Source organism: Coregonus clupeaformis, chromosome 5 (assembly GCF_020615455.1).
Source record: "Coregonus clupeaformis isolate EN_2021a chromosome 5, ASM2061545v1, whole genome shotgun sequence".
NCBI lineage: Eukaryota > Metazoa > Chordata > Actinopteri > Salmoniformes > Salmonidae > Coregonus > Coregonus clupeaformis.
This window is the reverse complement of record NC_059196.1, coordinates 33,877,495-33,892,008: the sequence shown is the minus strand read 5'-3', so window position 1 is coordinate 33,892,008 and position 14,514 is coordinate 33,877,495. Positions and strand designations below refer to the sequence as shown.

At 41.6% G+C, this 14,514-nt stretch overlaps 1 protein-coding gene and 1 pseudogene across 1 annotated transcript; both read left to right on the top strand.

Annotated features, from left to right (window-relative positions):
* The first annotated feature begins 2,997 nt into the window (after positions 1 to 2,997).
* Positions 2,998 to 11,680, top strand: LOC121566906 (lysophosphatidic acid receptor 6-like). Its single transcript, XM_041876818.2, has 2 exons — positions 2,998 to 3,084; positions 10,122 to 11,680. Exon 2 carries the CDS (start codon positions 10,126 to 10,128, stop codon positions 11,143 to 11,145), a length of 1,020 nt encoding a protein of 339 aa, XP_041732752.1. The 5' UTR covers positions 2,998 to 3,084; positions 10,122 to 10,125; the 3' UTR covers positions 11,146 to 11,680.
* A 308-nt stretch (positions 11,681 to 11,988) lies between these two features.
* On the top strand, positions 11,989 to 13,683 carry LOC121567197 (annotated as a pseudogene).
* Positions 13,684 to 14,514: the final 831 nt, after the last annotated feature.

Sequence of the window (14,514 nt, the reverse complement as noted above, 5' to 3'; positions counted from 1 at the left end):
CTTGATCATTGCCTGTGTTGTACATGGTCTTGAAATATTACCTTAGGCTTACACTTTGTTTCATTAATTTGACAAATGTGTTACCACATACAGTCAGTGGTGTAAAGTACTTAAGGACAAATACTTTAAAGTACTATTTAAGTAGTTTTTGGGGATATCTATACTTTACTATTAATTTTTTTGGCAACTTTTACTTTTACTTCACTACATTCCTAAAGAAAATAATGTATTTTTTCCCTGACACCCAAAAGTACTCGTTACATTTTGAATGCTTAGCAGGACAGGAAAATGGTCCAATTCACACACTTATCAAGAGAGCACATGGTCATCCCTACTGTCTCTGATGTGGCAGACTCACTCAACACAAATGCATCATTTGTAAATTATGTCTGAGTGTTGGAGTGTGCCCCTGGCTATCTGTACATTTTAAAAACAAGAAAATGGTGCCGTCTGCTTTGCTTAATATAAGAAATGTGAAATGATTAAAACTTGTATTTGTGATACTTAAATAAATGTTAGCAATTACATTTATTTTGATACTTAGGTATATTTAGAACCAAATACTTTTAGACTTTTACTCAAGTAGTATTTTACTGGGTGACTTTAACTTTTACTTGAGTAACTTTCTATTAAGGTATCTATCTATACTTTTACTCAAGTATCATAATTGGGTAGATTTTCCACCACCACATACAGTACAGTGCCTTGCAAAAGTATTCATCCCCCTTGGCGTTTTTCCTATTTTGTTGCATTACAACCTGTAATTTAAATGGATTTTTATTTGGATTTCATGTAATGGACATACACAAAATAGTCCAAATTGGTGAAGTGAAATGAAAAAATTAACTTGTTTCAAAAAATTCAAAAAAATAAATAAAGGAAAAGTGATGCGTGCATATGTATTCACCCCCTTTGCTATAAAGCCCCTAAATAAGATCTGGTGCAACCAATTACCTTCAGAAGTCACATAATTAGTTAAATATAGTCCACCTGTGTGCAATCTAAGTGTCACATGATCTGTCACATGATCTCAGTATATACTGTATACACCTGTTCTGAAAGGCCCCAGAGTCTGCAACACCACTAAGCAAGGGGCACCACTAAGCAAGCGGCACCATGAAGACCAAGGAGCTCTCCAAACAGGTCAGGGACAAAGTTATGGAGAAGTACAGATCAAGGTTGGGTTATAAAAAAATATCAGAAACTTTGAACATCCCACGGAGCACAATTAAATCCATTATTAAAAAATGGAAAGAATATGGCACCACAACAAACCTGCCAAGAGAGGGCCGCCCACCAAAACTCACAGACCAGGCAAGGAGGGCATTAATCAGAGAGGCAACAAAGAGACCAAAGATAACCCTGAAGAAGCTGCAAAGCTCCACAGCGGAGATTGGAGTATCTGTCCATAGGACCACTTTAAGCCATACACTCCACAGAGCTGGGCTTTACGGAAGAGTGGGCAGAAAAAAGCCATCGCTTAAAGAAGAAAATAAGCAAACACGTTTGGTGTTCGCCAAAAGCCCTGTGGGAGACTCCCCAAACATATGGAAGAAGGTACTCTGGTCAGATGAGACTAAAATTGAGCTTTTTGGACATCAAGGAAAACGCTATGTCTGGCGCAAACCCAGTTTTTTCTTGAAGAATGGGCAGAAATCCCAGTGGCTAGATGTGCCAAGCTTGTAGAGACATACCCCAAGAGACTTGCAGCTGTAATTGCTGCAAAAGGTGGCTCTACAAAGTATTGACTTTGGGGGGGGAATAGTTATGCACGCTCAGGTTTTCTGTTTTTTTGTCTTATTTCTTGTTTGTTTCACAATAAAATATATTTTGCATCTTCAAAGTGGTAGGCATGTTGTGTAAATCAAATGATACACCCCCCCCAAAAAAATCCATTTTAATTCCAGGTTGTAAGGCAACAAAATAGGAAAAATGCCAAGGGGGGTGAATACTTTCGCAAGCCACTTGGAAAGGAAAATCTATTGCACAATGCACACATACACTAGCTTGAGAGGAAGTGTGGACATGTAAATTATATTCTGATCTGAGACATGTAGGGTAGGCCTATATGGCTTTTCTAGACCAAATGTGGATTACTGATCTGTATAGGATTCATTCAATTGTATGGGGGCCTGGGCAATGATGACTAGTATGACCATGACAGGAAGATCAGTCATTCAAAGTAGGGAAAGTGAAGATGGAAATTAAATGAGGATGTGGTTGTGGTGGTGATGCATGCATGCATGTAATAAGGACATTGTTCTCTGCGCTACAGTATCAGACAGACCTCTCAGGAAAAAGTATACTTCTACTTTCAGGCAAGAGAGCTAGATTTCATATTTAGTAATCATATTTCAAACACACACACACAAACATTAATTTTAGTTGGCTCCTGACAGTGTCCTCAAGATGTCCCCTGACTGTTCCTGTGGCTCCCTCTAGTGCCTCTTCACACGAAACGATAACATTATATTACACTGTTTCAGACTTTCCCAGACAGTCACCCACTCATACTGTATGTGAATGTGTGCATGAGCAATGACAGTTGTTGGAATCATGATTAAAAAGATGAAGATTTACAATTGAACAACTTTTCCTATACAGCTTGTTTCTTCTAGAAAATACTAAATGAAAAACTCCAACCTGCGTGGGAAATGTATATATGTCAATGGGAAACCCCTTCTGTTAACCCACATATCTTACAAAGGCAGTGAAAAGTTTCACATTTTAAAAAAACGACAGAGCATGCTAAACCATGTGAGTGTGGCCTAAGCAGAACTTGTTTGCCATGCTATGTGCTCAAACCACACAATACTTTATGACTGTTTTTCTTTAACTATGCAAACGAGTCAACAAAAGCGGCACTAGCCTATAGCAGATTGCAGGTGCAGTACAGTTAGTGGCGGTTATTTGTTTTTGAGAGGGAAAGCAGGCGTACAACGGTTTCACTATTAGTCAGAGGAAGAAGTATTGGCATGACATAGGCTGTCTATTGTAGGTTAAAGTGTGTCTTACCAAACAACGACTCAAAGCCAAAAGGTTCGGTTCTAGTTGAGACAAGATAATTATCCCAACGCGACTTCGGTGAGTGTTTTTTTCTGTAGCCTACTGTAATACTTTTGGACAGGAGTTTTGCTCCCAGTTCATCACTGCCTTATAGAATTAAAAGCACATCCTACATTTACATTCACCTGCGGTTTCTGCCATGCGGTTGTGAGATAATAATAATAATCCTAAATCATCTTGACAAATTTAAATGTCACTATCCCTAAAACAATGGAAACACATTTTAAACACAGGGACTTTCTACAAAGGGGGAAAATCACTGTTCAGTTCTATAAAGTCATTTGTTCAGAAGTCAGTTTTTAACTAAACATCCCGAACCAGCATGGTCTCATAGAGTAAACTTAACATACTAAACTTAAATCTGGGACACTCAAATTAGTATAATTTCTTACGTTCGGTGTGGTTACATAACACAAAAGCTTACTTTCATTTGTCCATTGTTGATATAGTCCCAAAATGTTTTGCATGTCAGCAATCAAGTTTTCAAGATGCATAACTTTAAAATGTCTGTATTTTTTAAGTTATACAGTGCATTCGGAAAGTATTCAGACCCCTTGACTTTTTCCACATTTTGTTAAGTTGCAGCCTTATTCTAAAATGGATTCAATTGTTTTTTATTATTCTGATCAATCTACACACAATACCCCTTAATGACAAAGCAAAAACTGGTTTTTAGAGATGGTGCCAGGTTTCCTCCAGACGTGACGCTTGGCATTCAGGCCAAATAGTTAAATCTTTGTTTCATTAGACCAGAGAATCTTGTTTCTCATGGTCTGAGAGTCCTTTAGGTGCCTTTTGGCAAACTCCAAGTGGGCTGTCGTGTGCCTTTTACGGAGGAGTGGCTTCCGTCTGGCCACCCTACCATAAAGGCCTGATTGGTGGAGTGCTGCAGAGATTGTTGTCCTTCTGGAAGGTTATTCCATCTCCACAGAGGAACTCTGGAGCTCTGTCAGGGTGACTATCGGGTTCTTGTTCACCTCCCTGACAAAGGCCCTTCTCCCCCAATTGCTCAGTTTGGCCTGGTGGCCAGCTCTAGTAAGAGTCTTGGTGGTTCCAAACTTCTTCCATTTAAGAATGATGGAGGCCACTGTGTTCTTGGGGACCTTCAATGCTGCAGAAATGTTTTGGTAACCTTCCCCACATCTGTGCCTCGACACAACACTGTCTCAGAGCTCTACGGACAATTTCTTCGACCTCATGGCTTGGTTTTTGCTCTGCCATGCACAGTCAATTGTGGGACCTTATATAGACAGGTGTGTGCCATTCCAAATCATGTCCAATCAATTGAATTTACCACAAGTGGACTCCAATCAAGTTGTAGAAACATCTCAAGGATGATCAATGGAAACAGGATGCACCTGAGTTTAATTTCGACGTCTCATAGCAAAGGGTCTGAATACTTATGTAAATAAGGTATTTCCATTTTTTATTTTTAATACATTTGCAAAAATTTCTAAAAACCTGTTTTTACTACAATGGGGTATTGTGTGTAGATTGATGAGGGGGAAAAATAATTTAATCAATTTTAGAATAAGGCTGTAATGTAACAAAATGTGGAAAAAGCGAAGGGGTGTGAATACTTTCCGAATGCACTGTATGTCTTGGAAACTTGATAGCTGACATGCAAAACATTTTGGGACTATATCAACAATGGACTAATGAAACAAAATATATTTTTGGGTGGAGTTTTCATTTAAAGTAAAGTGGATGGTTTGGGTGGAGTAAGGTGGATGGTCTGGGTGGGTGGGCTCATAACCTGAACGTCTAGCAACCCAAAGGTTGCGTGTTAAATTTCATCACGGACAACTTTAGCGTTTTATCTAATTAGCAACTTTGCAACTACTTACTACTTTTTATATACTTTTCTACTACTAAGCATGTTAGCTAACCCTAACCTTAACCCCTAGCCTAGCTAATGTTAGCCACCAAGCTAACGTTAGTGTTAGCCACCTAGCTAGTGTTAGCAACAACAAATTGGAATTTGTAACATATCATATGTTTTGCATTTCCGTAACATATTGTACCAATTGCAATTCGTAACATATCATACGAATTGTAATCGTAACATATCATATGAAATGGATGATGGACATCCAAAAATGTATACATACCATATGAAACGTAACATACACTATATATACAAAAGTATGTGGACACCCCTTCCAGTTAGTGGATTCGGCTATTTCAGCCACACCCGTTGCTGTCAGCTGTATAAAATCGAGCAAACAGCCATGCAATCTCCATAGACAAACATTGGCAGTAGAATGGCCTTACTGATGAAGAGCTCAGTGATTTTCAACGTGGCTCCGTCATAGAATGCCACGTTTCCAACAAGTCAGTTCGTCAAATTTCTGCTCTGCTAGAGCTGCCCCAGTCAACTGTAAGTGCTGTTATTGTGAAGTGGAAATGTCTAGGAGCAACAACGGCTCAGCCGCGAAATGGTTGGCCACATAAGATCACAGAAGGGACCACCAAGTGCTGAAGCGCGTAGCGCGTAAAAATCGGCTGGACAGAAATGATTAAATATTAAAGCATTAGACCTATCACTAAAAGCTTCAGTCATACAAAAGTTATACTTAAATCCGAACTGGTTCTCTAGCAAATTAGTAAGATTGTCTCACCCAATGTTCAAGAAAGGCCTTTTTCCCTTTATTCAGATTACAACCTCTCACTTTCAGTTATTTGAAAAGGAAATCATCCCCCAAATATCACTATTTCTAAATCAAGCCATAGGCAGCAATATTCCAACATCTAGTGGAAAGCCTTCCCAGAAGAGTGGATGCTATTATAGCAGCAAAGGTTGGACAACTCCATGAGATGTTCGACGAGCAGATGTCCACATACTTTTGGTCATGTAGTTTATACTAATTGGAGAGTTTCGGATTAACGTTTACTATATTATGTCTACCCCTGAGTCCAGGTTGCCCGAACAGTAGATTTGGTGTTGAGCAAATATAATCACTGTTCAATAGGCAAAATTATTTAATTATAGTTAACAAAAACTTTATTTTGATCTGCAACTCTATTTTCAATGTGAATAATCATTCAAGAACAATTCTCCCTTTTCATTTCTCTATTTTTTAAATATAAATATCTTAATATGATGCAAGTAAACATAATGTGTTTGCTGATTTGCTTATGGTGTTGAATAAACTGTCCATGCATTAACCTCTGGGTGGGCAACTATCTCCTTGTTTCCATGTCAACAGTGGACATAGTTATAAAACTGTACTAAATATACACTGACATATTTATGTGCATACAGTGCCTTGCAAAAGTATTCATCCCCCTTGGCGTTTTTTCCTATTTTGTTGCGTTACAACCTGTAATTTAAATGGATTTTTATTTGGATTTCGTGTAATGGACATACACAAAATAGTCCAAATTGGTGTAGTGAAATGAAAAAAATTACTTATTTCAAAAAATTCTAAAAAATACATAACGGAAAAGTGGTGCGTGCATATGTATTCACCCCTTTTGCTATGAAGCCCCTAAATAAGATCTGGTGCAACCAATTACCTTCAGAAGTCACATAATTAGTTAAATAAAGTCCACCTGTGTGCAATCTAAGTGTCACATGATCTGTCACATGATCTCAGTATATATACACCTGTTCTGAAAGGCCCCAGAGTCTGCAACACCACTAAGCAAGGGGCACCACCAAGCAAGCGGCACCATGAAGAGCAAGGAGCTCTCCAAACAGGTCAGGGACAAAGTTGTGGAGAAGTACAGATCAGGGTTGGGTTATAAAAAAATATCAGAAACTTTGAACATCCCACGGAGCACCATTAAATCCGTTATTAAAAAATTGAAAGAATATGGCACCACAACAAACCTGCCAAGAGAGGGCCGCCCACCAAAACTCACGGACCAGGCAAGGAGGGCATTAATCAGAGAGGCAACAAAGAGACCAAAGATAACTTTGAAGGAGCTGCAAAGCTCCACAGCAGAGATTGGAGTATCTGTCCATAGGACCACTTTAAGCTGTACACTCCACAGAGCTGGGCTTTACGGAGGAGTGGCCAGAAAAAAGCCATTGCTTAAAGAAAAAAATAAGCAAACACGTTTGGTGTTCGCAAAAAGCCATGTGGGAGACTCCCCAAACATATGGAAGAAGGTACTCTGGTCAGATGAGACTAAAATTGAGCATTTTGGCCATCAAGGAAAACGCTATGTCTGGCGCAAACCCAACACCTCTCATCACTCTGAGAACACCATCCACACAGTGAAGCATGGTGGTGGCAACATCATGCTGTGGGGATGTTTTTCATCGGCAGGGACTGGGAAACTGGTCAGAATTGAAGGAATGATGGATGGCGCTAAATACAGGGAAATTCTTGAGGGAAACCTGTTTCAGTCTTCCAGATATTTGAGACTGGGACAGAGGTTCACCTTCCAGCAGGACAATGACCCTAAGCATACTGCTAAAGCAACACTTGAGTGGTTTAAGGGGAAACATTTAAATGTCTTGGAATGGCCTAGTCAAAGCCCAGACCTCAATCCAATTGAGAATCTGTGGTATGACTTAAAGATTGTTGTACACCAGTGGAACCCATCCAACTTGAAGAATGGGCAAAAATCCCAGTGGCTAGATGTGCCAAGCTTATATAGACATACCCCAAGAGACTTGCAGCTGTAATTGCTGCAAAAGGTGGGTCTACAAAGTATTGACTTTGGAGGGGTGAATAGTTATGCATGCTCAAGTTTTCAGTTTTTTTGTCTTATTTCTTGTTTGTTTCACAAAAAAATATATTTTGCATCTTCGAAGTGGTAGGCATGTTGTGTAAATCAAATGGTATAAACCCCCAAAAAATAATATTGTAAGTCGCTCTGGATAAGAGCGCCTGCTAAATGACTTAAATGTAAATGTAAATGAATACTTTCGCAAGCCACTCTTACATCTACTACAAGACCATGGTGCTTGCCTACGGAGCTGTGAGGGGAACGGCACCTTCTTACCTTCAGGCTCTGATCAGACCCTACACGCAAACGAGGGCACTACGTTCATCCACCTCTGGCCTGCTAGCTCCCCTACCTCTACGGAAGCACAGTTCCCGCTCAGCCCAGTCAAAGCTATTTGCTGCTCTGGCACCCCAATGGTGGAACAAGCTCCCACACGACGCCAGGACAGCGGGGTCACTGACCACCTTCCAGAGACACTTGAAACCCTACCTCTTTAAGGAATACCTGGAATAGTATAACAGTAATCCTTCTACCCCCCCACTCCCATTAAATAAATACATAAAAATAAAGGGGGTGGTTGTCCCACTGGCTATCCTAAGTTGAATGCACCAATTTGTAAGTCACTCTGGATAAGAGTGTCTGCTAAATGACTTAAATGTTAAATGACATTGGTAGGCTACAACCTAATGTGACATCCCACTGGGCAAAAACAGGTTAAATCAACGTTGTTTCCACGTCATTTCAACCCAAAAATTCAATGTGAGGACGTTGAATCAACGTGGAAAACTGATTGGATTTGAAAAAAGTAATCAACGTAAGGGAATTTCATATTTCTTTCACCCAAATTTTAACTTAATTCCAATGACATGGTGACATTTGTGTTGATTTGACGTTGAATTCATGTTAGTTGACAACTCAACCAAATGTCAATCAGAACTAGAGCTGACATCTGTGCCCAGTAGTCATGGACAGTAGCTGTACGCCAACCCCTTGGTTTAGACAGGAGCAAAGACTAGTTCCAAACTAAGAAGCACAACCAAATACAAAATATAATAGTTTTTATTTGGAATATAACTCTTTGAAAAAAATGACTTTATATCTGTTGTTCACACGCATATCTGCCCCTCTCATTGGGTAGAATGGTCCCACCTGATCTTGCCTCCTCACGCCTGCCTTCCATCTTTGAGGACATGTATTTCCATTGTTAACGTGGTCACTGGACTATCTTGTCAATATAATAGATCATTTTTGACATGGCCCAAGAGAGGGAAGATCTCAATTGCGCTCTCATCATGTCCTCGCTCCTCGTTTCCTTCTCAAAACCCATTGGATGAGAAAACCAGAGGTCCCGCCCCTCTGAACTTGTCCTCCAATGGGTTTTGAGAAGGACATGAGAAGAGAGGACACGAGGAGTGTGCAACTGAGATCATCCCAGAATCTTAGGTAAAATGGCTTCCAAGATGGCCAATTCCTTTGCCCTTTTATAGGGTTACAGAGGAATTAAGTACTGCCACTTAGTGGTGGACCTCTAAAAAGGTCATGCCTGTTACACTAAGATGAAATCAGTTACAGTAGTCTACTAGGTAGTAACACTATGCCTAGTCTATGAGATGGCATTAGTCGTCCAAATGATTAGTTGCTTAATTATCTTCCAATGCACTTGAGCTTTACTACAGGATATCCCCTCAAGTTGACATAACATGTAGCATACAGTTAAAGGGATAGTTACGTTTTCAACTTTATATTCATCATCTCCAGCTCCACCCCAACATCAACATATGTGAAAATGGTGCATTTCTATGTTTTGTAGTAAAAAAGATAGTGTGAATATGCATTGGTGTGCATCATGTGAGTTTAACCAATTATGAGTAGGCATTGGCTACCAATTGGTTGATGATGTCATTGGAAATACTTATCTTCCTATCTTTTCTACTACAAAACATAGAAACACGCCATTTTCACATTATATTGATGTTGGGATGGTGCAGAAAATGATGAATATGTAGTAGAACAACTGTGAAATTTCCCTTTAAATGGATAGTTCAGGATTTTGGCAAAGAGGATCTTTATCTTCTTCCACAGAGTCAGATGAACACATGGATACCATTTTTATGTCTCTGTGTTCATTTTGAAGGAAGTTGCTAACTTGTGTTAGCACAGTTGCTAACTAGCGTTAGCGCAATGACTGGAAGTCTACAAGAAAAGCTGGCATGCTTCATTGCCAAAATCCCTAACTATACCTATACATCTCTTTACTCTTGCTCAATGACCATCCCGATTGATGCCTCTTGTATTGGTTAAAAAGCATTGTGTCGTAAGTGAAAAGTGCAATTACATTTATATGTGTATTATATTTCCCTCTCTGTTTGCAGTAAAATGGCACTGTGTGAAAGGGACGTGTGCTATATCCAGTGGATCGTCTATGTCCCCACATTCCTTGTGGGTTTTCCCCTCAACCTGGCCGCTCTGTGGCTCCTCCTCTTCAGGATCCGTCGATGGACTGAGTCCACGGTGTACCTCAGCAGTCTGATCATCAACAACAGCCTTCTCATCTTCTCTCTGCCCTTCAAGATGTACGCCTACGGCCGCACCTGGGGCCTGAGCATGGGCTTCTGCACCTTCCTGGAGAGCCTGGTGTTCGTCAACATCTATGGGAGCATCATACTGATCGTGTGCATCTCGGGCGACCGCTATGTTTCTCTGCGGTTTCCATTCAACGGCAAGCGTCTGCGCTCGCCACGGAAGGCTGCCATGGTATGCCTGGCCGTGTGGGTGACGGTATTCGCTTTCACCATGCCCGTCTATGAGCTCCACAACAAAAACACCACCAGCCTGCACAACGGCAACGAAACCAGGTGTTTCGAGAAATTCTCCAGAGAAACCTGGGAGAAGAAATGGATCATCGTCACCATGGAGACGGTGTTCACAATCAGCACCATCACTATGGTGTTCTTCTCAGTGTGCGTGATGCAGATCCTGAGTAACATGCGGCGTCGGTACCCGCTGGACGAGAAGCTGAGGGACAACAAGTCTGTGAAGATCGTCCTGAGCAACCTGGTGGCCTTCCTGCTGTGCTTCATCCCCTACCACGTGGCCGCAGTCGTCTACTTCCTGGCCAAGAACCGCACAGAGGACCCGGGCGTCATCAACCCCCTCAGAGACTTCGTCCACATCAGCACCTGTCTGAGCAGCGTCAACTGTCTGACGGACGGGGTCTGCTACTACCTCATCCTGAAGGAGAACCTGCTGACTGCCAGCCAGGAGAGGAGGAGGATGTCCATTAGAGGGAACATGGTGGCAAAGCCCCGGGAAATCAACCAGCGTCCGATGGACAACATCAAGGTCAAGGGACCCGGAGAGACAGGATCAGACACCCAGGTCACTGGAAATCGATAGGACTTGCTAGATAGATGTGGCTTATCACTTCTTGCCGCGTGCAGAGTGGAGAGCAGGGTGGAGATGCTTCCCCTGTAGATGGATGGCTATTACCTCTATCTGGGAAATGGGAAACTCAGATCCCCACAGCAGAGAGAGGAGACAAGTCTCATGAAAGACTCTTGAAGAATGAATGAATGAATGGCCAACACAATGTTTTCAAATCAATCATCCAACCTTCAAGTTTATGTTCTATTGTATTCTCACTCATCACACCTGTGACCTCATACAAGTCTTACCCTTTAGGAGGCTGAGATTCATAGAGGTTCCACAGAAGATCTCAGAGGGCATATCTAACACTAACTAATCTGATCAACAAAAGGCATGGGATTTACAACCCTGAGTCGTGTAATTTATTCATACTGAATAGAAGCATATACATAATTATACATTGTTCAGATATGGACTGTTCAGATGTAAGCCAACCACTCTCAATCTAGCAGTTTAGTAATAATACTTTAAAGTACTTCTTAAGTAGTTTTTTGGGGTATCTGTACTTTATTTTACTATTTATATTTTTGACTTTTACTTCACTAAAGAAAATAATGTACTTTTTACTCTAAACATTTTCCCTGACACCCAAAAGTTACATTTTGAATGCTTAGCAGGACAGGAAAATGGTCCAATTCACTCACTTATCAAGAGAACATCCTTAGTCAGCCCTACTGCCTCTGATCTGGCGGACTCACAAACACAAATGCTTCGTTTGTAAGTTATGTCTGGGTGTTGGAGTGTGCCTCTGGCGATCCGTAAATTGAAAACACAAGAAAATGGTGCCGTCTGGTTTGCTTAATATAAGGAATTTGAAATGATTTACACTTTTACTTTTGATACTTAAGTATATTTAAAACGTTAACTGGAGTCATTTTCTAATAAGGTACCTTTACTTTTACTCAAGTATATAAATTGGGTACTTTTTCCACCACTGCAATCTAGCCAGCACAAATGTGTACATCCAGACCATTTAAAATCTAAAACGGTATTTCAATGTTTTAGACAGTTGCTCTTGATCATCATCTGTTTGTTTTTAATTATTCACTACGAATAACTCACTTTTGGCAAAACAAATGATGACTGTCTGTATAGGTCAGAGAGTTCAGAGATACTTCCTGTTATCAAGAGTCTTCAAACAGATTAGCAGAAAGGATGGCAGGCCCTTCCTGAGATAAAAAAAAAAAAGCACCCTCACTTCCTGTTTCAACAATTGTTTCAACACTTGTATTAAAAAAACAGAGTAAAGATCAGCTCAACCTCTACACAGACCGCTCTGGTAGGAACTGGTAACCAGAGCACTGAGCTGCTGGTTTGGTGTGGTTTCTGTCTCTTTTCAGTTCACATGCACAGACACACACAGCTGTGTCTGTCTTAAAGGAGCAGAGATACAGTACCATGAACAACACCAACAATACCTTAGAGGACAGCGCTCCGGAGCTGAGTTGTGTGAATGCCGTGTATACAGCCTCTGCCGCGGTGTACGGCTGTGTGGTGGTGCTGGGCCTGCCGCTCAACGCCTGTTGCTATGGGTTCTGGTCCGCCACCACGGCCTCAAATCCTCCAGCGCTGTCTTCATGAGCCACCTGGCTCTGTCCGACCTGCTGCTGGTGCTCTCCATGCCCACCCGGGTCTACTTCTACGCCACGGGCACCTGGCCCCTGGGCATCCAGGCCTGCACGGCCACCACTATGCTGTTCCGCAACAACATCCGCTCCAACACCGTCTTCATCACCTTCATTGGCCTGGACAGGCTGCTGGCTGTGGTCTACCCTCTAAGAACCCGCCACCTCCGCACCACCACCAACGCCTGGAAGGCCTGTGTCTTCATCTGGGTCCTGATCGTGGCGGTCAACATCCCAGAGGCCCTCTACAAGATCAGTCAGATTAAGAGCTGTAACGCCACTGACAAATGCTTTGAGTGGACAACTCATGGATGTGCCGTGGATGTGCCGATCGCTGGTTACGTGCAGTCAGGGCTGGTGTTCGCCATGCTGGGGGTCAACGTGGTCTCCACCGCCATGGTGTACTGGACGCTACGCAGGCACCTCAGCGATGCCGCCAGGGTCAACAACAAGATGAACGTCATGATGATCTTCACCATCAACCTTCTGATGTTTATTGTCTTCTTCCTGCCATTCTCCATCGTGCTTACGCTCAGAATCAGGGAGGCTGTCATGCCCATGTTCTGTCTGGCCAGCGTCAACTGTTGTCTAGATCCACTGTTGTACTACTTCTCTTTAGATGCTTTCTGGAAGAAGAAAGAGGGTTTCTCTGGCCAGATCACATGAAAGTAGATGAGGGATGAGGACACAGTGAGTGAGAAAACTAGTTTGAGGTAACTGCATCAACATGTGTTCCTAAATATTCCACAATTTATAGTTAAATGTTCAATTATATTTTGTCCCCCCAAAAAATTGGGTAACAGTTAATCTCTTGCGCTCATCTGTACTTTTAAGATGTGCTCATATAATAGGTTTTATTTAATAAACACTTTACAACCTCTTATCTTCATGTGATTTTGATGGTTAATAAGACCGCAGTCATTGACATTTACTGTATGTAGGTTTTGTACATCGACCTCAGTCACTTTTCCAAAAGTACTGACAATTACTAAGGCTTTCAATTCTGCTTTCATCCACGTGGGGCCGGGTGACCAACATTTCCTGCTGTTGAGTGGTTCGAACATCAGACAGTCATGTGACTTTGTTGATAATTCATGAGTATCCTGGCTGAGGACCCAGGCAGGCAGCAGCAGCCATCCAACAGCTCTGTGGCTCAGAGCCCTGCCACATGGAGGGGCATCTGTGTCCACGCTATATGGCAGACAGTCTGTACATAAGGAGTCACTATGGAGTCTAATACAGGAAAGCCAGTGTAAAGATAGCATGCAAATAAATTCATACTTTGAGCCATTGTCTTCCGACAGGTGGCGTCACTCCTTTGCAACGCTTGTCCCCTCAAACATCAGTGCAGGGGGAATCATCACACTATCTTACGAAAGACAATGCCTTTAGGCCTAAGAAAACACTAATCAAGCAGTGTATTTTGACTGGATATAGGCTATGTAACATATGTGTAGTCTAAAAAGGCTCTACATGTTGTTAGCCAGTATCTACATTTTCTCATCTAAAAATGACATCACACAGCTCAATTAACTGTGTAAAAATCAGATGCTTTTCCACTAAGCCCAAACAGGTCAGTGCATGAGATTTGTTTTCACTTTACCTTACTAAAAGACACCTCATATCATACCACAACTCTCCACTTTAACCTACATAGCACAGATAGCAGTCTGGTTTCACACTTTCACCACTGACACATAATATGATCCGTTAC

What these genes read in the sequence shown, in the direction of transcription:
- LOC121566906 (XM_041876818.2), top strand. Translation starts at nt 10,126, where the DNA reads ATGGCACTGTGTGAAAGGGACGTGTGCTATATCCAGTGGATCGTCTAT.